The sequence below is a fragment of the Mesocricetus auratus genome, unplaced genomic scaffold (assembly GCF_017639785.1).
Source record: "Mesocricetus auratus isolate SY011 unplaced genomic scaffold, BCM_Maur_2.0 Super-Scaffold_100007, whole genome shotgun sequence".
Taxonomy (NCBI): Eukaryota; Metazoa; Chordata; class Mammalia; order Rodentia; family Cricetidae; genus Mesocricetus; species Mesocricetus auratus.
Genome location: NW_024429191.1, coordinates 97,488,199 through 97,501,478, shown reverse-complemented (window position 1 = coordinate 97,501,478; position 13,280 = coordinate 97,488,199). Strand labels below are relative to the sequence as shown.

General features: G+C 51.4%; 1 protein-coding gene across 3 annotated transcripts in view; it reads right to left on the bottom strand.

Moving 5' to 3' along the window:
- Positions 1-2,160, bottom strand: part of Aspscr1 (ASPSCR1 tether for SLC2A4, UBX domain containing) — a 38,492-nt gene extending 36,332 nt beyond the window's left edge. The window contains exons 1-2 of one of the 3 annotated variants that reach the window (XR_005878574.1): positions 1,999-2,160; positions 981-1,036 (exon numbers count right to left, since the gene is read on the bottom strand). Coding sequence is in view for 1 of the 3 variants with exons in the window: in XM_005069796.4 (XP_005069853.1) it covers positions 981-1,036; positions 1,999-2,100 (158 nt within the window). In the remaining 2 variants the exon portion in view is untranslated. Of the gene's footprint in view, positions 1-980; positions 1,037-1,145; positions 1,168-1,998 lie in introns of those variants that run through there. The other 2 variants (XM_005069796.4, XM_013113374.3) reach the window with 2 other exon arrangements.
- Between the last annotated feature and the right edge of the window lie 11,120 nt (positions 2,161-13,280).

Genomic DNA, 13,280 nt, shown 5'->3' with positions numbered 1-13,280 from the left:
CCCTGATTACAGCCAGGCACCAGCCAGGGTAGTGGCAGCACTTCTTAAACAAATCACGGTTGGCGGATGGGAAGGAGAGCCTAGGGCCAAGCTAACACAGTGCTGTGGAGGAACTGACTCCAATTACAGTCATTGCTCCAACCAGGCACCGTTATGTGGACCATGGGCAGGTTAACATGACAGGGCTGGAGCAAAGCTTTGTGGCAGGATACTGTAGGGTAGCCTGGCCACTCAGAGCACACACACGTCCTGTGATTCCAGAGCGGCCGGATACAGGTATCCTTCCAAAGAAACGTCTCCCTAGGAAGCTCACGATGCAGTGTGGATAAGGCCGGGAGAGAGGGCTGTCGTGTTAGGACAATGGCGATGTGAAATCGTGTCTCTGAGCTGAAGGACTACAGTGGCTGGGGGGGGGGGGCAATCTGTTTACAGGTTTCTACCCATTTCTCCAAGACCAGGTCTTTGCCCTAAGAACCCCACCAGGAACTTACACATTCCAGTGAGCTAAAGTCCCATACTGCTGTAGGGTTAGACGGTGCTCCTGAAAACTGTGAACATGACCTTATTTGCTACAGGTATTTATGGACGTGAAGTGAAGTGAGCAAATTAAATGAGGTCATCCTGAACTAACCCGAGGACCCTAAACCCAGTGACTTGTGTCCTCATGGCAGTCCAGGGGAAGGCCATTTGAAGATCAAGGCGGAAGCTGTATTGAATGCAATCACAAGCCAAACAACACCCTGACAGCCAGAAGCTCAAAGGGGTAAGACCTCTCTCTCTCTCTGCCTTCGAACGTTCAGAGTACATACGGCCATACTGGCACCTACAGACTTTTTTAGGTCTCTGCCTCCAGAACTGGGTAAGAATAAACTTCTTTTAAACCACCCAAGGGGCTTTTTCCAATGCAGAGAAGGTATGTGTGTGTTGAGAAAAGCACCACCTGGACTGAGAAGCCCACAGCTGAGCCTGAGTAAACTCACTTCAGATCGTATTCACTGGGGTTGAAGTCCTGCCGCCGGCATGTGTCCTCCAGTACCTAGGGGATGAATGGACAGTAAAAACCTATCTGGACCAGAGAATCCACGGCAGACACACAGCCCAGCCCACCGAACACCCCACACTCAACAGGTCCAAACAAAGTGCACCTGCAAACTTCGTCCGGCTTCCCCTTCCTACAGGGGACTCCTTGCTGACTTACTCCCCAAACTGTGGCACGGCCTGTCCATCCCTGGTCCCATGTTCTGGGTTCTAGGTGACCTCTAGCCAGATATAACCTGCCTTCCAGGGACTACTCTGTGTCTCTTGGCCGCTCTGTGGCCCAGCAGCCTCTGTGCAACTGCTGCTGCGTGACCCGAACCTTGAGAATCTTGCAGGACCCCAACCCCCAAAGGGGTCCTGCTAGAGGGTTTATGCGGCTGGACTAAGGATGGCAGAACCTCATTTTGAACCGTGTTCCCCTGTGGGCTCCTGACAGAGCTATGAATAGCGTGCCCATCTGCAACCTAACAGCAGAGGTTCCATAAACAGGTATAATTCACACGGGGTCACAAGCGGCGACCGTCAAAAAGCAGTGGATGACTAGGCAAAATTCACTTCCGGGCACACAGACAAGGCCGATCTTAGGGTCCGGAGGGACGCCCCTGCTCTTCCCGGTGACCGAGGAGGCTGGATTCGGCCAAGCGTCGAAGATTCTGAGCCTCCCCTGGCACGACCCTGTTAGCGGGGTCCCCCAGACGGACACGGCGCTCAGAAAACGCGCCTCCGACGATCCCGCCCCGCCCCCGGGACCCAGCGGGAGCCTCCGCGCCTCGGCCACAGAATGGGGCGGGCAGCCTCGCGAAAGGCACTCATTGGCTGCCTCAAGCACCGCCCACCAGCGCCCCGGCCCCGCCCCACAGCCCTGGGAGCAACCGCAGGGGCGGGCCCTGGCGCGGCGACCACGGGCCCTCCGCCCGTCCACCGGTCCGCCCGTCCCCCCACCCGAGCTGGCGGCCGCACCTGCAGCAGTACGGTGCTCGGCGTCACCTTCACCGTGTGGCGCCGCCCGTTTGGGGCCAGCACCGACACCGCGGAGCCCCCGCCGCCCGCCGGGGCCGCCATCTTCCGCTCACGTGACCGCGGCCGGCTCGCCTCAAACAACTTTATCCGCAACAGCCGGGACGTACAGCCACGCGACCTCGGGGGCGGGGCCGACTCGCCTCCGAGCCCCGCCCCCAGACTCCGCCCCCGGCACCCTGGTTCAGTCCCTGGCTCTGCCTGGGTGACGCACTGGCTGGCGAGCTGGTCCTGTAGCGTGGCCTAAAAAAGGGCTCTTCCACAGAAGGGACGCGCTTCGGCCAGGGGCACCGTCTCTTCGTCCCGCGCCACATGGGTCCCAGGATCCCTCACGCTCTGGCGACTGCCTGCAAGAAAGCTCTGCTGCCTGGGGCCAGCCTGGGGTCCTGCAGCCACCTGTCAACCACCAAGTGCTAGATATACCCACATCAAAGCCGATCTTCTGTCTACCTACACCACCCCCCATCGCCCGATGAGCACTGATCCTGCCTCCCCCACATTCCCAAATGTCCCAGTCATCATCATCACGTGGTGACAAAGCACCCCTCTGCTGGTCTGCCCCGACTGCTTTAGGCTCTAGATCTTTCTAAAAATTATGTTGTTGGGCCAGCACATGGGAGGCAGAGACTGGCTGATCCTTGAGTTCGAGGTCAGCTTGGTTTAGAGAGTCAGTTCCAGAACATCGGCAAGTACACAGAGAAACCCTGTCTTGGGGCTGGAGAGATGGCTCAGAGTTTAAGAGCACTGACTGCTCTTCCAGAGGTCCTGAGTTTAATTCCCAGCAACCACATGGTGGCTCACAACCATCTACAATTCAATCTGGTACATGCCCTCTTCTGGCATGTAGACAAACTGTATCTGTAATAAATAAATAAATCTTAAAAAAAAAAAGACACTGTCTTGAAACACTAAAAATAATAATGATGATTATTTATATTTATGTATTTGTTTTTTTATTGTGTGCGTGTGAAAGGGGGTACAGGCATGCCGTGGTGCTTATGTGGATCTCAGAGAGCGTACCAGAGTCTGTTCTCTCCGTCCACCTTGTGGAACTAAGGGATAGAATTCAGGGTTACCATCAAGCTTGGAGGCAGGGTGCACCCTTAACCTGCAGGGCCATCTTGCTGGTTTCAGGCCTTCTCTTGACTTGTCACCATGACTGGAAGAGGAGTGAAGTGCTTGTGGTCCTTGGAATTGTCGTGAAGATCTCTTAAGTCTAAGAGTTGAGAAATTGGCACGCACCGGTAAAACACTGAGTGGGGTCACATATTTTCCTTGGGCTCAGGCTCCAGGCAGACTGACTTCCCCTGGCCAAGTCTCATGCTGTGCAAGGGTTACCAAGGAACCCACTGCCGCCCTGAGGTGCCAGGTCATGATGCATGGGGATCAGCTGGCCCTCATGCGCTTCAGCCTGCAAACACCAGGTCTGGAAAACCAAGGTCTCCATGATTCTCCAGCCATGGACCAGCCTCAGCCCCCAACACATGGACCATGGACATGGTTTGTCTATGTCTCTACCAGGCTCACCCCTAATACCCTAGACTTAGCTAAATCTGTTTTTTTTTTTCTTTTTTGGGTTTTTCGAGACAGGGTTTCTCTGTGGCTTTGGAGGCTGTCCTGGAACTCACTTTGTAGACCAGGCTGGCATCGAACTCACAGAGATCCGCCTGCCTCTGCCTCCCGAGTGCTGGGATTAAAGGCGTGCGCCACCAACGCCCGGCTAATTTAGGTAAATCTTAAATACCATTCTGAACCGCAGCTCAGCTGCCTGGCTTCGACCATGCCACACGTCCGTCAGCTTGGTTATCTCCACCTGCTCCGCAGTGTCCAGGTGCAAAGTCTGGAGGGCCAAGTGCAAACATCAGTCCTTGCTTAAGCCTGTGACACCTGTGCGTCAGTGCTGTGTTGCCTTCACAGAACCTGTATATTAACAAACACAGACACCTTCCTTGTGCTTGAGGAAAAGAATGTGAAGGTCTGTATGTTCTGTGCAACCTCAGACCTTCACTGAGCTTCCAACTTGGCCTGATTCATCTGTTAAGTTTCTTTTGATTTTTTTTTTTTTTTTGTCTCACAGAGATCTACCTGCCTCTGTCTCCTGAGTGCTGGGATTAAAGGCATGCGCCACCACCACCCGTTGCATGCCTAATAATCTTAAGTGGGCCACTATTCAGTTTGTGCATTGGAGTTAGGTTTTGGACCCAATGCCAGTGGCCTCATATATTGTCCCAAACATTTTTTTAAGGAACTCAAACCTGTTTTCTTTCAACTGTTCCAGTGTTAGACTCCTCTAACAGCATATTTAGAGAGGTGAGGTAACAAGGATGTCAGACCATCAGGAGATACAGGGCATCAGCTTGTCCTGAAAGTGAATGTGTGAAATTTGATCACTAACCTGCTCAAGTTAAGGTCAGAGTCCTTCATGGTCAAGGTCCCTTGTTCCTGGTGGAGTAAATAAGTCAGCTATGGGCTAATTCTTTAAGACTACAAATGTCATGTTTTTCCCCATATTTATTTATGGAACAGTTTTAGCATTGATTGATGAATGGTTTCTTTTTATTATTTCCTTGACAGTTGTCCTGGCTAGTTTTATGTCAACTTGACACAAGATAGAGTCGTCTGAAAGGAGCGAGACTCAACTGAGAGAAATATCTCCCCAAGATCCAGCTGTAGGGCATTTTCTTAATTAGTGATTGATCTGGGAGGGCCCAGCCCATTTTGGGTGGTGCTATTCCTGGGCTGGTGGTCCCGAGTTCTATAAGAAAGCAAGTTGAGCAAGCCATGAGGGAAAAGCCGTTAAGCAGCGCCCCTGCATCAGCTCCTGCCTCCAACCAAGTTCCTGCTTTGAGTTACTGTCCTGACTCCCTTCAGTGATGGATTATGTTATAGAAGTATAAACCAAGTAAACCCTTCCCTCCCCAACTTGCTTTTTGGTCATGGTGTTTCATCACATCAATAGAAACCCTAACTAAGACAACAGTATTAGAGCTTCATGCAGAATTTCACACATGTTACACAAATGCTCCTGCCACTCATTAACAGCCTCAACTCATTTATTTTGTTTTATGATAGAATCTTGCCAAGTTGTCCAATCTGGCCTCAAACTTTTGATCCTCCTGCCTCAGTCTCCCAAGTAACTGGGATTACAGGCTCATTTTAACATTTATGGCTGCAAAATCACGACTTTTTGAATTATCATTCTACCTTCATTAAACACTTTTTCATTAAGAAACACTGTGCCGCCGGTCGGTGGTGGCGCACGCCTTTAATCGCAGCACTCGGGAGGCAGAGGCAGGCGGATCTCTGTGAGTTCGAGACCAAGTCTGGTCTACAGAGCGAGTTCCAGGACAGCCTCCAAAACAATACAGAGAAACCCTGTCTCAAAAAACCAAAAAAAAAAAAAGAAGAAGAAGAAGAAGAAGAATAAACACTGTGCCATCCAGCAGTGGTGGCACACGCCTTTAATGCCAACACTCGGTAGGCAGAAGCAGGCAGATCTCCGTGAGTTCGATACCAGCCTGGTCTACAGAGCAAATTCAGAACAGCGAAGGCTACACAGAGCAACCCTGCCTTGGAAAGAAAAATTGTGTTTGTTATTTGACGTTTTGTTTTGAGATAGTGTCTCATGTAGCCCAGGCTGGCCTTGAACATCCTGCCTCCACACCCCGACTGCTAAGACTACAGGCATGTGCCACCATCCTCATTATGGCCACTGCTAGCCTGGAACTCAGTAGGTAAACCTGCCTGAACTTGGCTCAATTTTTATATTATTTCAGTTAGAAGAGCTGGGAAGTGGTGGTGGAATGCTTTTAATCCCAGCACTCGGGAGGCAGAGGCAGGCGGATCTCTGTGAGTTCGAGGCCAAGCTGGACCGACAGCCTCCAAAACAATACAGAGAAACCCTGTCTCGTAAAACCAAAAAAAAAAAAAAAAAAAAAAAGAAAGAAAGAAAGAAAGAAAAAGTAGCACAAAGAACATCTTTTAGCCAGATTAATAAACTGATTAAGATTGCTTACCGCTCTTCCGAGTTTAATTCGTAACACCCATGTCAGGCAGTTCACAACTCTCTATAACTCAAGCTCCAAGGGGCTCAACAACTGATTCTGGCTTCTGAAGGCACCTGCATGCATGTGGCATACACTCACACAAACAGGCACACACATAAATAAAAGTCAAAACGAGTAAGTTGGGCCGGGCGTTGGTGGTGCACCCCTTTAATCCCAGCACTCAGCAGGCGGATCTCTGTGAGTTCAAGACCAGCCTGGTCTACAGAGCGAGTTCCAAGACAGCCAGGACTAAAAGAAGGAAGGAAGACAAACAAAGCTAAGCTAAATTCAGTCTCCAAACCCACTGTGGAAGGAGAAAACCAACCTCCAAAATCATTGTCTACCTTCACATATAACAAACACTGTGGCACCCTCACAAATACGTGTTTACACACACGTGTCTGTAATCCCAGCACTTGAGAGGCAAAGGCGGAAGTATTAAATCTGAGGACATCCTGGGCTATATAGCAAGTTTGTAGACAGACAGGTCTAAAACCAAAGTTGGGTCAGGCATGCGGGTACACACCTTTGATCCCAGCACTCCAGAAGCAGAGACAGGTGGATATCTCTGTGAGTCACAAGCTAGCCTGGTACATATAGTTTCAGGCCTGCCAGGGCTATATAATAAGACCCTATCGGAAAAAAAATTTTTTTTTGGATTTTCGAGACAGGGTTTCTCTGTGGCTTTGGAGGCTGTCCTGGAACTAGCTCTTGTAGACCAGGCTGGTCTCAAACTCACAGAAATCCACCTGCTTCTGCCTCCTGAGTGCTGGGAATAAAGGTGTGTGCCACCACTGCCCGGCTTCTCAAAAAAATATATATTTTTTTGATTTGGAAATTTAAGTATAAAACAAGACTTACCCTGACCTATTTTCTCCACTCACACTCGCCTCACAAAAAGCCAATTTTATTGTGTCGCCTTTGTCTCTCTTTCCAAAAACAAACAAGTAGATATGTCAGAATGCTTGAGGGGAATGCACCAGTAACTTCCTATTAGCCCTTTAGCCTCCTTCATTCTTTTCTCAGCAGCAGGATGATCAAGAGCAGAGTCCCCTGATGGACAGTAGTGGCTCAGGGTCCTCCAGCCAGTGAGTGGAATCTGAGCCAAGACAGCCAACTCAAGATTTGGAGCCTAGCAGAGAAGCACTCCTGTCTAGGCGTGTGTGCCCCGTCCAGGGTCCATCTGAACCATCTGGTGCTCAGAGCTACCCATGTCTGGTTTTAGTGAGTGGCCTCCCTGCAGGGCGAGAATCTCAGGTCTGCCTTTAGTCCGTGCAGAGGCAGGCAGATCTCTGTGACTAGGAGACCAACCTGGTCTACAGAGCAAGTTCCAGGACAGGCTCCAAAGCTACACAGAGAAACCCTGTCTTGAAAAACAAAACAAAACAACAACAACAACAAAACCGAACAAACAGAAAAGAATCTCAGGTCCTGTTTAATATGCAAAAGATATCATGTGATTTCTTCATTAAGCATGCCTAATAATCTTTTTGTTTGTTTGTTTGTTTTTGTTTTTACGAGACACGGTTTCTCTGTATTGTTTTGGAGGCTGTCAGTCCAGCCCGGCCTCGAACTCACAGAGATCCGCCTGCCTCTGCCTCCCGAGTGCTGGGATTAAAGGCGTGCGACACCACCACCCGTTGCATGCCTAATAATCTTAAGTGGCCATGGGTCAGGCCACCAGAATAATCAGGAAAGGGCTCCTTCCTGCTGTTCTGCCCAGGGTCCTCTCCTGAAAGAAGAAAGTGCCGGATGACCTGGATCTGCCCCTCAGCCACCATCTGCCCCAACCTCTGTGCTTTAGCTTACGAGAATGAATTCAGCATCCTTTCCGAGGATACAGTCCTTCTACTGCCAGGCCATGGCCCTCCTCCCTCCTCCTTCCGCCAGCCGCTAGACAGCTGCTCCAAGGATCTGCTTTGAATTAAAAGTGGTATAGCCCTTTAAGGGAAGCATCTGCAGCCTCCAGGGCTGAAGGGTTCCCAGTGGCAAGATCTGAGGGTTTGCTTCTGCCTCCTCAGAGGCCACGTGCCTGCCGAGGATCACAGGGTTGGAAGGAGGGAGCCGGAGGTCACACGGCAGCAGCCGGCCTCTTTGGCCTGTAGAGCCTATTGCTTCAGGCACCTGGGGGCCAGCAATGGGACAGTTAAGGCTTTGGTACCAGCCTGCGCGGCTCTTACAGCATCCAATATCCACCCGATAGCAGCACTGCCCAGTCAGGATCAAAGGCCTATACTAGGCATCTCAGGGTGCTCCAGAGGCACCCCAAGAAGCTCCATGATAAACAGGAACACCCTTCCTCCACCAGCCTGGGAATGTGGCCACACCCTAATGACCCTCTCCAGTTAGCCCGTGTCACTGCAAGCCAGCATCCAAGCAGGGTCCTCCCACTGGACTATCTGCCAGGCAAGGGAGTGGGGCGGGGCAGCCCTTAGCTGCAGAGATCCTGGTCGGAACAGGTACTGCCAAAGCATCAGCGGGGTCAAGGCACCTCAGTGATATGAGTGAGCCGCTTATACGGGGTGGCCCTGTACTGGTTCATACTGGTTCACCCTTGAGGGGCGCTAGGCCCTCAGTCGCCTCTCTTGGCTCTAAGGGTTCTCGTGATGGCAATGAAGGAATTCTGACTCCTAGGATCAAGGACACAGCCCTTTCTGCCAAGTGACTTCAAGGCTGCTCACATACTGCCTACAGATGGCCACCTGCTTCCCAAGAGGTGGTGTCGAAAGTCTCCCAGAAAACTTCCCGACGGCAGGCAGAAGAGCTTGCCATCCTTGAAGTGGCCGGGAATGACACCCCCCCAACTCCCTTCCACGCTCCTCGCTCTCAAGTTCAGGCTAAGATAGCCATCTGACTCTCAGTCACCCTACGCCACTGCTGCTGGTGGCGAGGAATACGCTCACGAATGGGGAGCAGAGAGGAAAGCTTTGGGGAAACTAAAAGAGGTTCAGTTTAGTTTCAGGGCCCTCCCGGCTTTGAGCCCTAAGCCAGACTGAGAGCTGGAGATGGGATCTTAGCTAATCCCTCAGTGCAGGCTACAGGAAAAGGGTCTAGCCTGCCCAGTTTCCTTGCTCACTTGGGCCTCAGAGGCCAGCAGCTGGAGTGCAGAGCCACCCAGATGGCCATGTGAGGCCTGGTGGCTGAGGCCAGTATATAACAGCTGGGCCTCAGACAGCAGGAGGTAGCAGCTGGACCATGGAGCTGGGTAAGAGGGATAGATGGTGGCGGGGAGGGGGCCAGCCCCACATCCAGGCAGTCGAATTGGGCCCAGAGTTTCTGGACATGCTAAGAAGCCTGCCAGCCCTCCAAACAGGTCATTTATCTGTTGTACACCACAGAGGGTCTCAGTTGGGACCCATGTGCCTTCTGCCATAGCCTCCTCCTTCCCAGCACTGGTGAAGGAACAGCTTAACCCTAGCTCTTCCTTCCTGACCTGTCCCATCTTGACTCCTTCTCCCCCCCAGAAACTGAGTCCCTGCCTGCCTAGGTAAGGCCTGCAGCTCCCAGTCATTAACTCCACGCTCGTCTGTGCATCCGCGACCCACTCTGTCCTTCTCTCCAGAACCTCAGAACCAAACCGAACCCCAATCCCGCTCCTGAGGTATTGCTCTGAAGCTCTGAAAATGCAGAGGCCCCTGCTCCAGGGTCTGTGGTTTTTTTCTAGGTCCCCTTGTTACTGGGCACACTCTCTTTCTGGGCCAGGCAGAGGCACCCACCAGCAGCTCTAACGGGAGCCAGGGAAGAACAACAGGAAGAGCCTCACAATACCCATCCCAATAAAGGCTGTCGAGCAGCCAATGCTGGGGAAGGGCGCAGCCCTTGCCCAATATCTGATGTGTTGTGAACACCCAAGGGGTAACGGAGGAGCCACCACTGCAAGGGGATTTGCAACATTTTTTCCAAGTCTGACTCACCCACCCAGTCCACAAGCTTCCGGTACCTAGGATCTCAGACCACCCTAGTGGCCACGGTACCACTAATCCTCCCCATGACAGCTGTTCTTCATCACATGGGGGGGGGGACACTCACGGTCAGAATCCCCAGCATCCTGCTTCCCTTGGTGCTGAAGCAGGTACTGTACATATAGGTAAGGAAATGGGGCTCAGAGACCCATAGCCGAGCAATGGTAGAGCCAGGCTCCAGATACAAAGAGAAGCCCCCAGTCCCACCACCCCTTTCCATTCCCAGCTATGAAGGGAATTATGGAGAAAACCAGCTTGGGCTATCCCGGCCAACCTGCTCACCTGGCTTCAGGTTTGACCGAGGTTTTCCTATGCCTAGCTGCTGTCATCAAAAGTGGTAGGTTGTGGGGTTTTTTGTTTTTTGTTTTTGTTTTTGTTTTGAGATAGGGTCTTCTATAGCTAAGGCTGATATCAAACTCTCTACGTAACTGGGGCTGGCCTTGAACCCCTGATGCTCTCCCACCTGCCTCCAAAGCAATGGTGTACGCCACCATTCCAAACTTTGGATTCTCTTAAAGGTAAAATTCAAGTCAACGTGGACCTTTGAAGTGTCACAACTCCACAACACTCAGTAGACCTACAATGTGCATCACCACAGTTTCAGAACATTTTAATCACCCCCAAAGACAAAAACACGTGCCTGTTAGCAGTCGTTCCTTAATTCCCTATTCTTCCCAGTCTCCTGGCAGCCTCCCGTGTGGCTTTTGTCCTTGTGGATTCGCCCATCCTGGGTATTTCGTGTCAATGGACCCATACAGTACACGCCCTTTGTGTCTGGGTTCCTTCACTGTGCATAGTGTTTTTAAGACTGTAGCATAGGATTTCCTTTTTATAGCTGGAACGCATCCCATTGTGGAGACAAACCACACTGGTGGGCTCTGAGCGGCCTCCACCTTTTAGCCACGGAGAACTGTGCCGCTTTGAACACTTGCGTACCAGCTACCATTGTTTGAACACCTGTTTGTAATTCTTTGGGGACTATACCTAAGAGTGCAATTGCTGGGTCAGGTGGAGAATTTATGTTTGACTTACGAGGAGTCACCGGATTGTTTTCTGTAGCAGCTGTACCGTTCTATAGCTCCCTCAGCAGTGCAGAGCTCCAATTTCTTCTTGTCCTCACCAACGCTTGTTTTACGTGCTGTTTTCTCAGATCCACTCAAGTTGGCACGAAGCAGGGTCTGCTGACCTGATGCCGTTTGAGTCTTCCATACAATTGTGAGGGTGACAGCGGCCTTGTGGATTGAAAGGACCTAGATTCTGGAAAGACTCCCCTACACACACACTTTTCGGCACTGAAAACTCTGGTGCAGAGGACACACACAGTCCGCCTTGGGGGAAGATAAAAAATGGCCTGGCTGGGCATTAGTGGCGCACACCTTTAATCCCAGGACTCGGGAGGCAGAGGCAGGCAGATCTCTGTGAGTTCGAGGCCAACCTGGTCTACAAGAGTGAGTTCCCAGGACAGCCTCCCAAAGCCACAGAGAAACCCTGTCTTGAAAAAGCCAAAAAAAAAAAAAAAAAAAAAAAAAGGCCTGTTTAAGCCCGGAGAAGGACAGTGGTGTATGCAGAGGCCCTAGTGGAAGGAGAAAGAAGGAAGGGCAGAGTTCTTAAGGGGAATTTTGGTTGGAACCCCCTTTTTGTTTCTGCTACTAGCGTTGAATTAAACCAAACGCAAACTCATTACGGTTCGATGTGCAGACTTAATCACGCTACAGCAAAGGTCAGAGAATAGAATACGCATGTCCTTGGCTTGTTCTGGAATTTCTTTGGCAATCATAACCACCACCCTGCTGAGCACTTTCATGCATGGGCTCCTGTAATCCCACAACAGCCCTCCAACGGAGGTACGGTCACTGCTTCACTTTAAAGAATAGGAAACGGAGGCACAGAGAGAGGTCACGGGTCTTGCCCAAAATCTTCCCACCAGGAAATGGCTCGGGGCCAGGACAGTGTGCAGTCTAGCCCAGTGCGGCCATGCCCTGCTCAGCCATGCCCAGTGAAGCCTAGCCCTGTGCAGCCAAGCCCGGCACAGCCATGCCTTGTGTGTAGTCATATCCTGTGCAGCCATGCCTCATGCAGCCTAGCTCTGTGCAGCCATGCCATCCAGCTGGAAGCTAGTGTTTCTCTGCTGAGACTTGGAATAATGGGCTCCTAGAGTAGAAGTCTTCAAGTGCAGGTTCTTGCTCGATGCTTATTTCTACCCTGAGTCAGCCTTGGCTGCTGAGAATAAGGGCTGAAAAGAACATCTCAGAACGATGAAACTGGCCCACGGCCAGTCCCAAGCAGAGACTAAGTTTATCCAACAGGGAGAAAGCAAATGTGGATACCTCTTTCTTTCTTTCTTTCTTTCTTTCTTTTTCTTGGGGGCAGGGAGGCGGGGTTGAGACGGGGTTTCTTCCTGTAGCCTTGGCTGTCCTGGAACCAGCTCTGTAGATCAGGCTGGTCTTGAACTCACGGAGACCCGCCTGCCTAAGTGCTGGGATTAAAGGTGTGAGCCACCGCCACCACCTGGCCCTCTTTTTTTTTAATTTTTAGCTTATTTTATTATTTGTATGTATATGAGTGCTTTGCCTGCATGTATGTCTCTGTGTACCATGTGTGTGCCTGGTGCCCAAAGAGACCAAAGGAGAGCTTTTTTTTATTCCCTGGAAATAGAGTTACAGACAGTTGTGAGCCATCATGTGGGTTCTGGAGATTGAACTTGGGTTCTTTGCGAGAGCAGTCAGCGCTCTTACCCGCTGGACCATCTCTCCACCCCCAAATGTGAACTCCCGAATGAACAGAGCTTGGTGCATTCCCCAGCTCCTCTGAACTCTGTTCCCGTCTGGAAACAGAACACACACCTGCACCGGGTGCCCATGGGCGGAGGACCCAGCAAATATGACCTTCAGGCAGCCCCATTCTTTACCCTTCTCTTTGGCTTTTCCTGGTCTGATGTATATATGAAGGTGCATGGGGAACTTGCTTCCCAGCCGCTCATCACTCAGCCAGGAGGACAGCAGCAGAATGGCCCTGCTGCTCCAGGGACATCCTTCCTGGTTCCTCCCTAGGATCCCTGCCTAGGAGGTGCAGCAGGTACCCACTAGATGAAGCAGGCTCCCTCCTGTCGTGAATTAGACTGTGGGCAGCAAAAGCCCTGCCCAAGGTTTGGCCCCGGGTCCTGAAAGGCAGGTGTGGCTCCTGTTTCTAGAAGAAGGCTCCCAGACTGCAGGCAGAG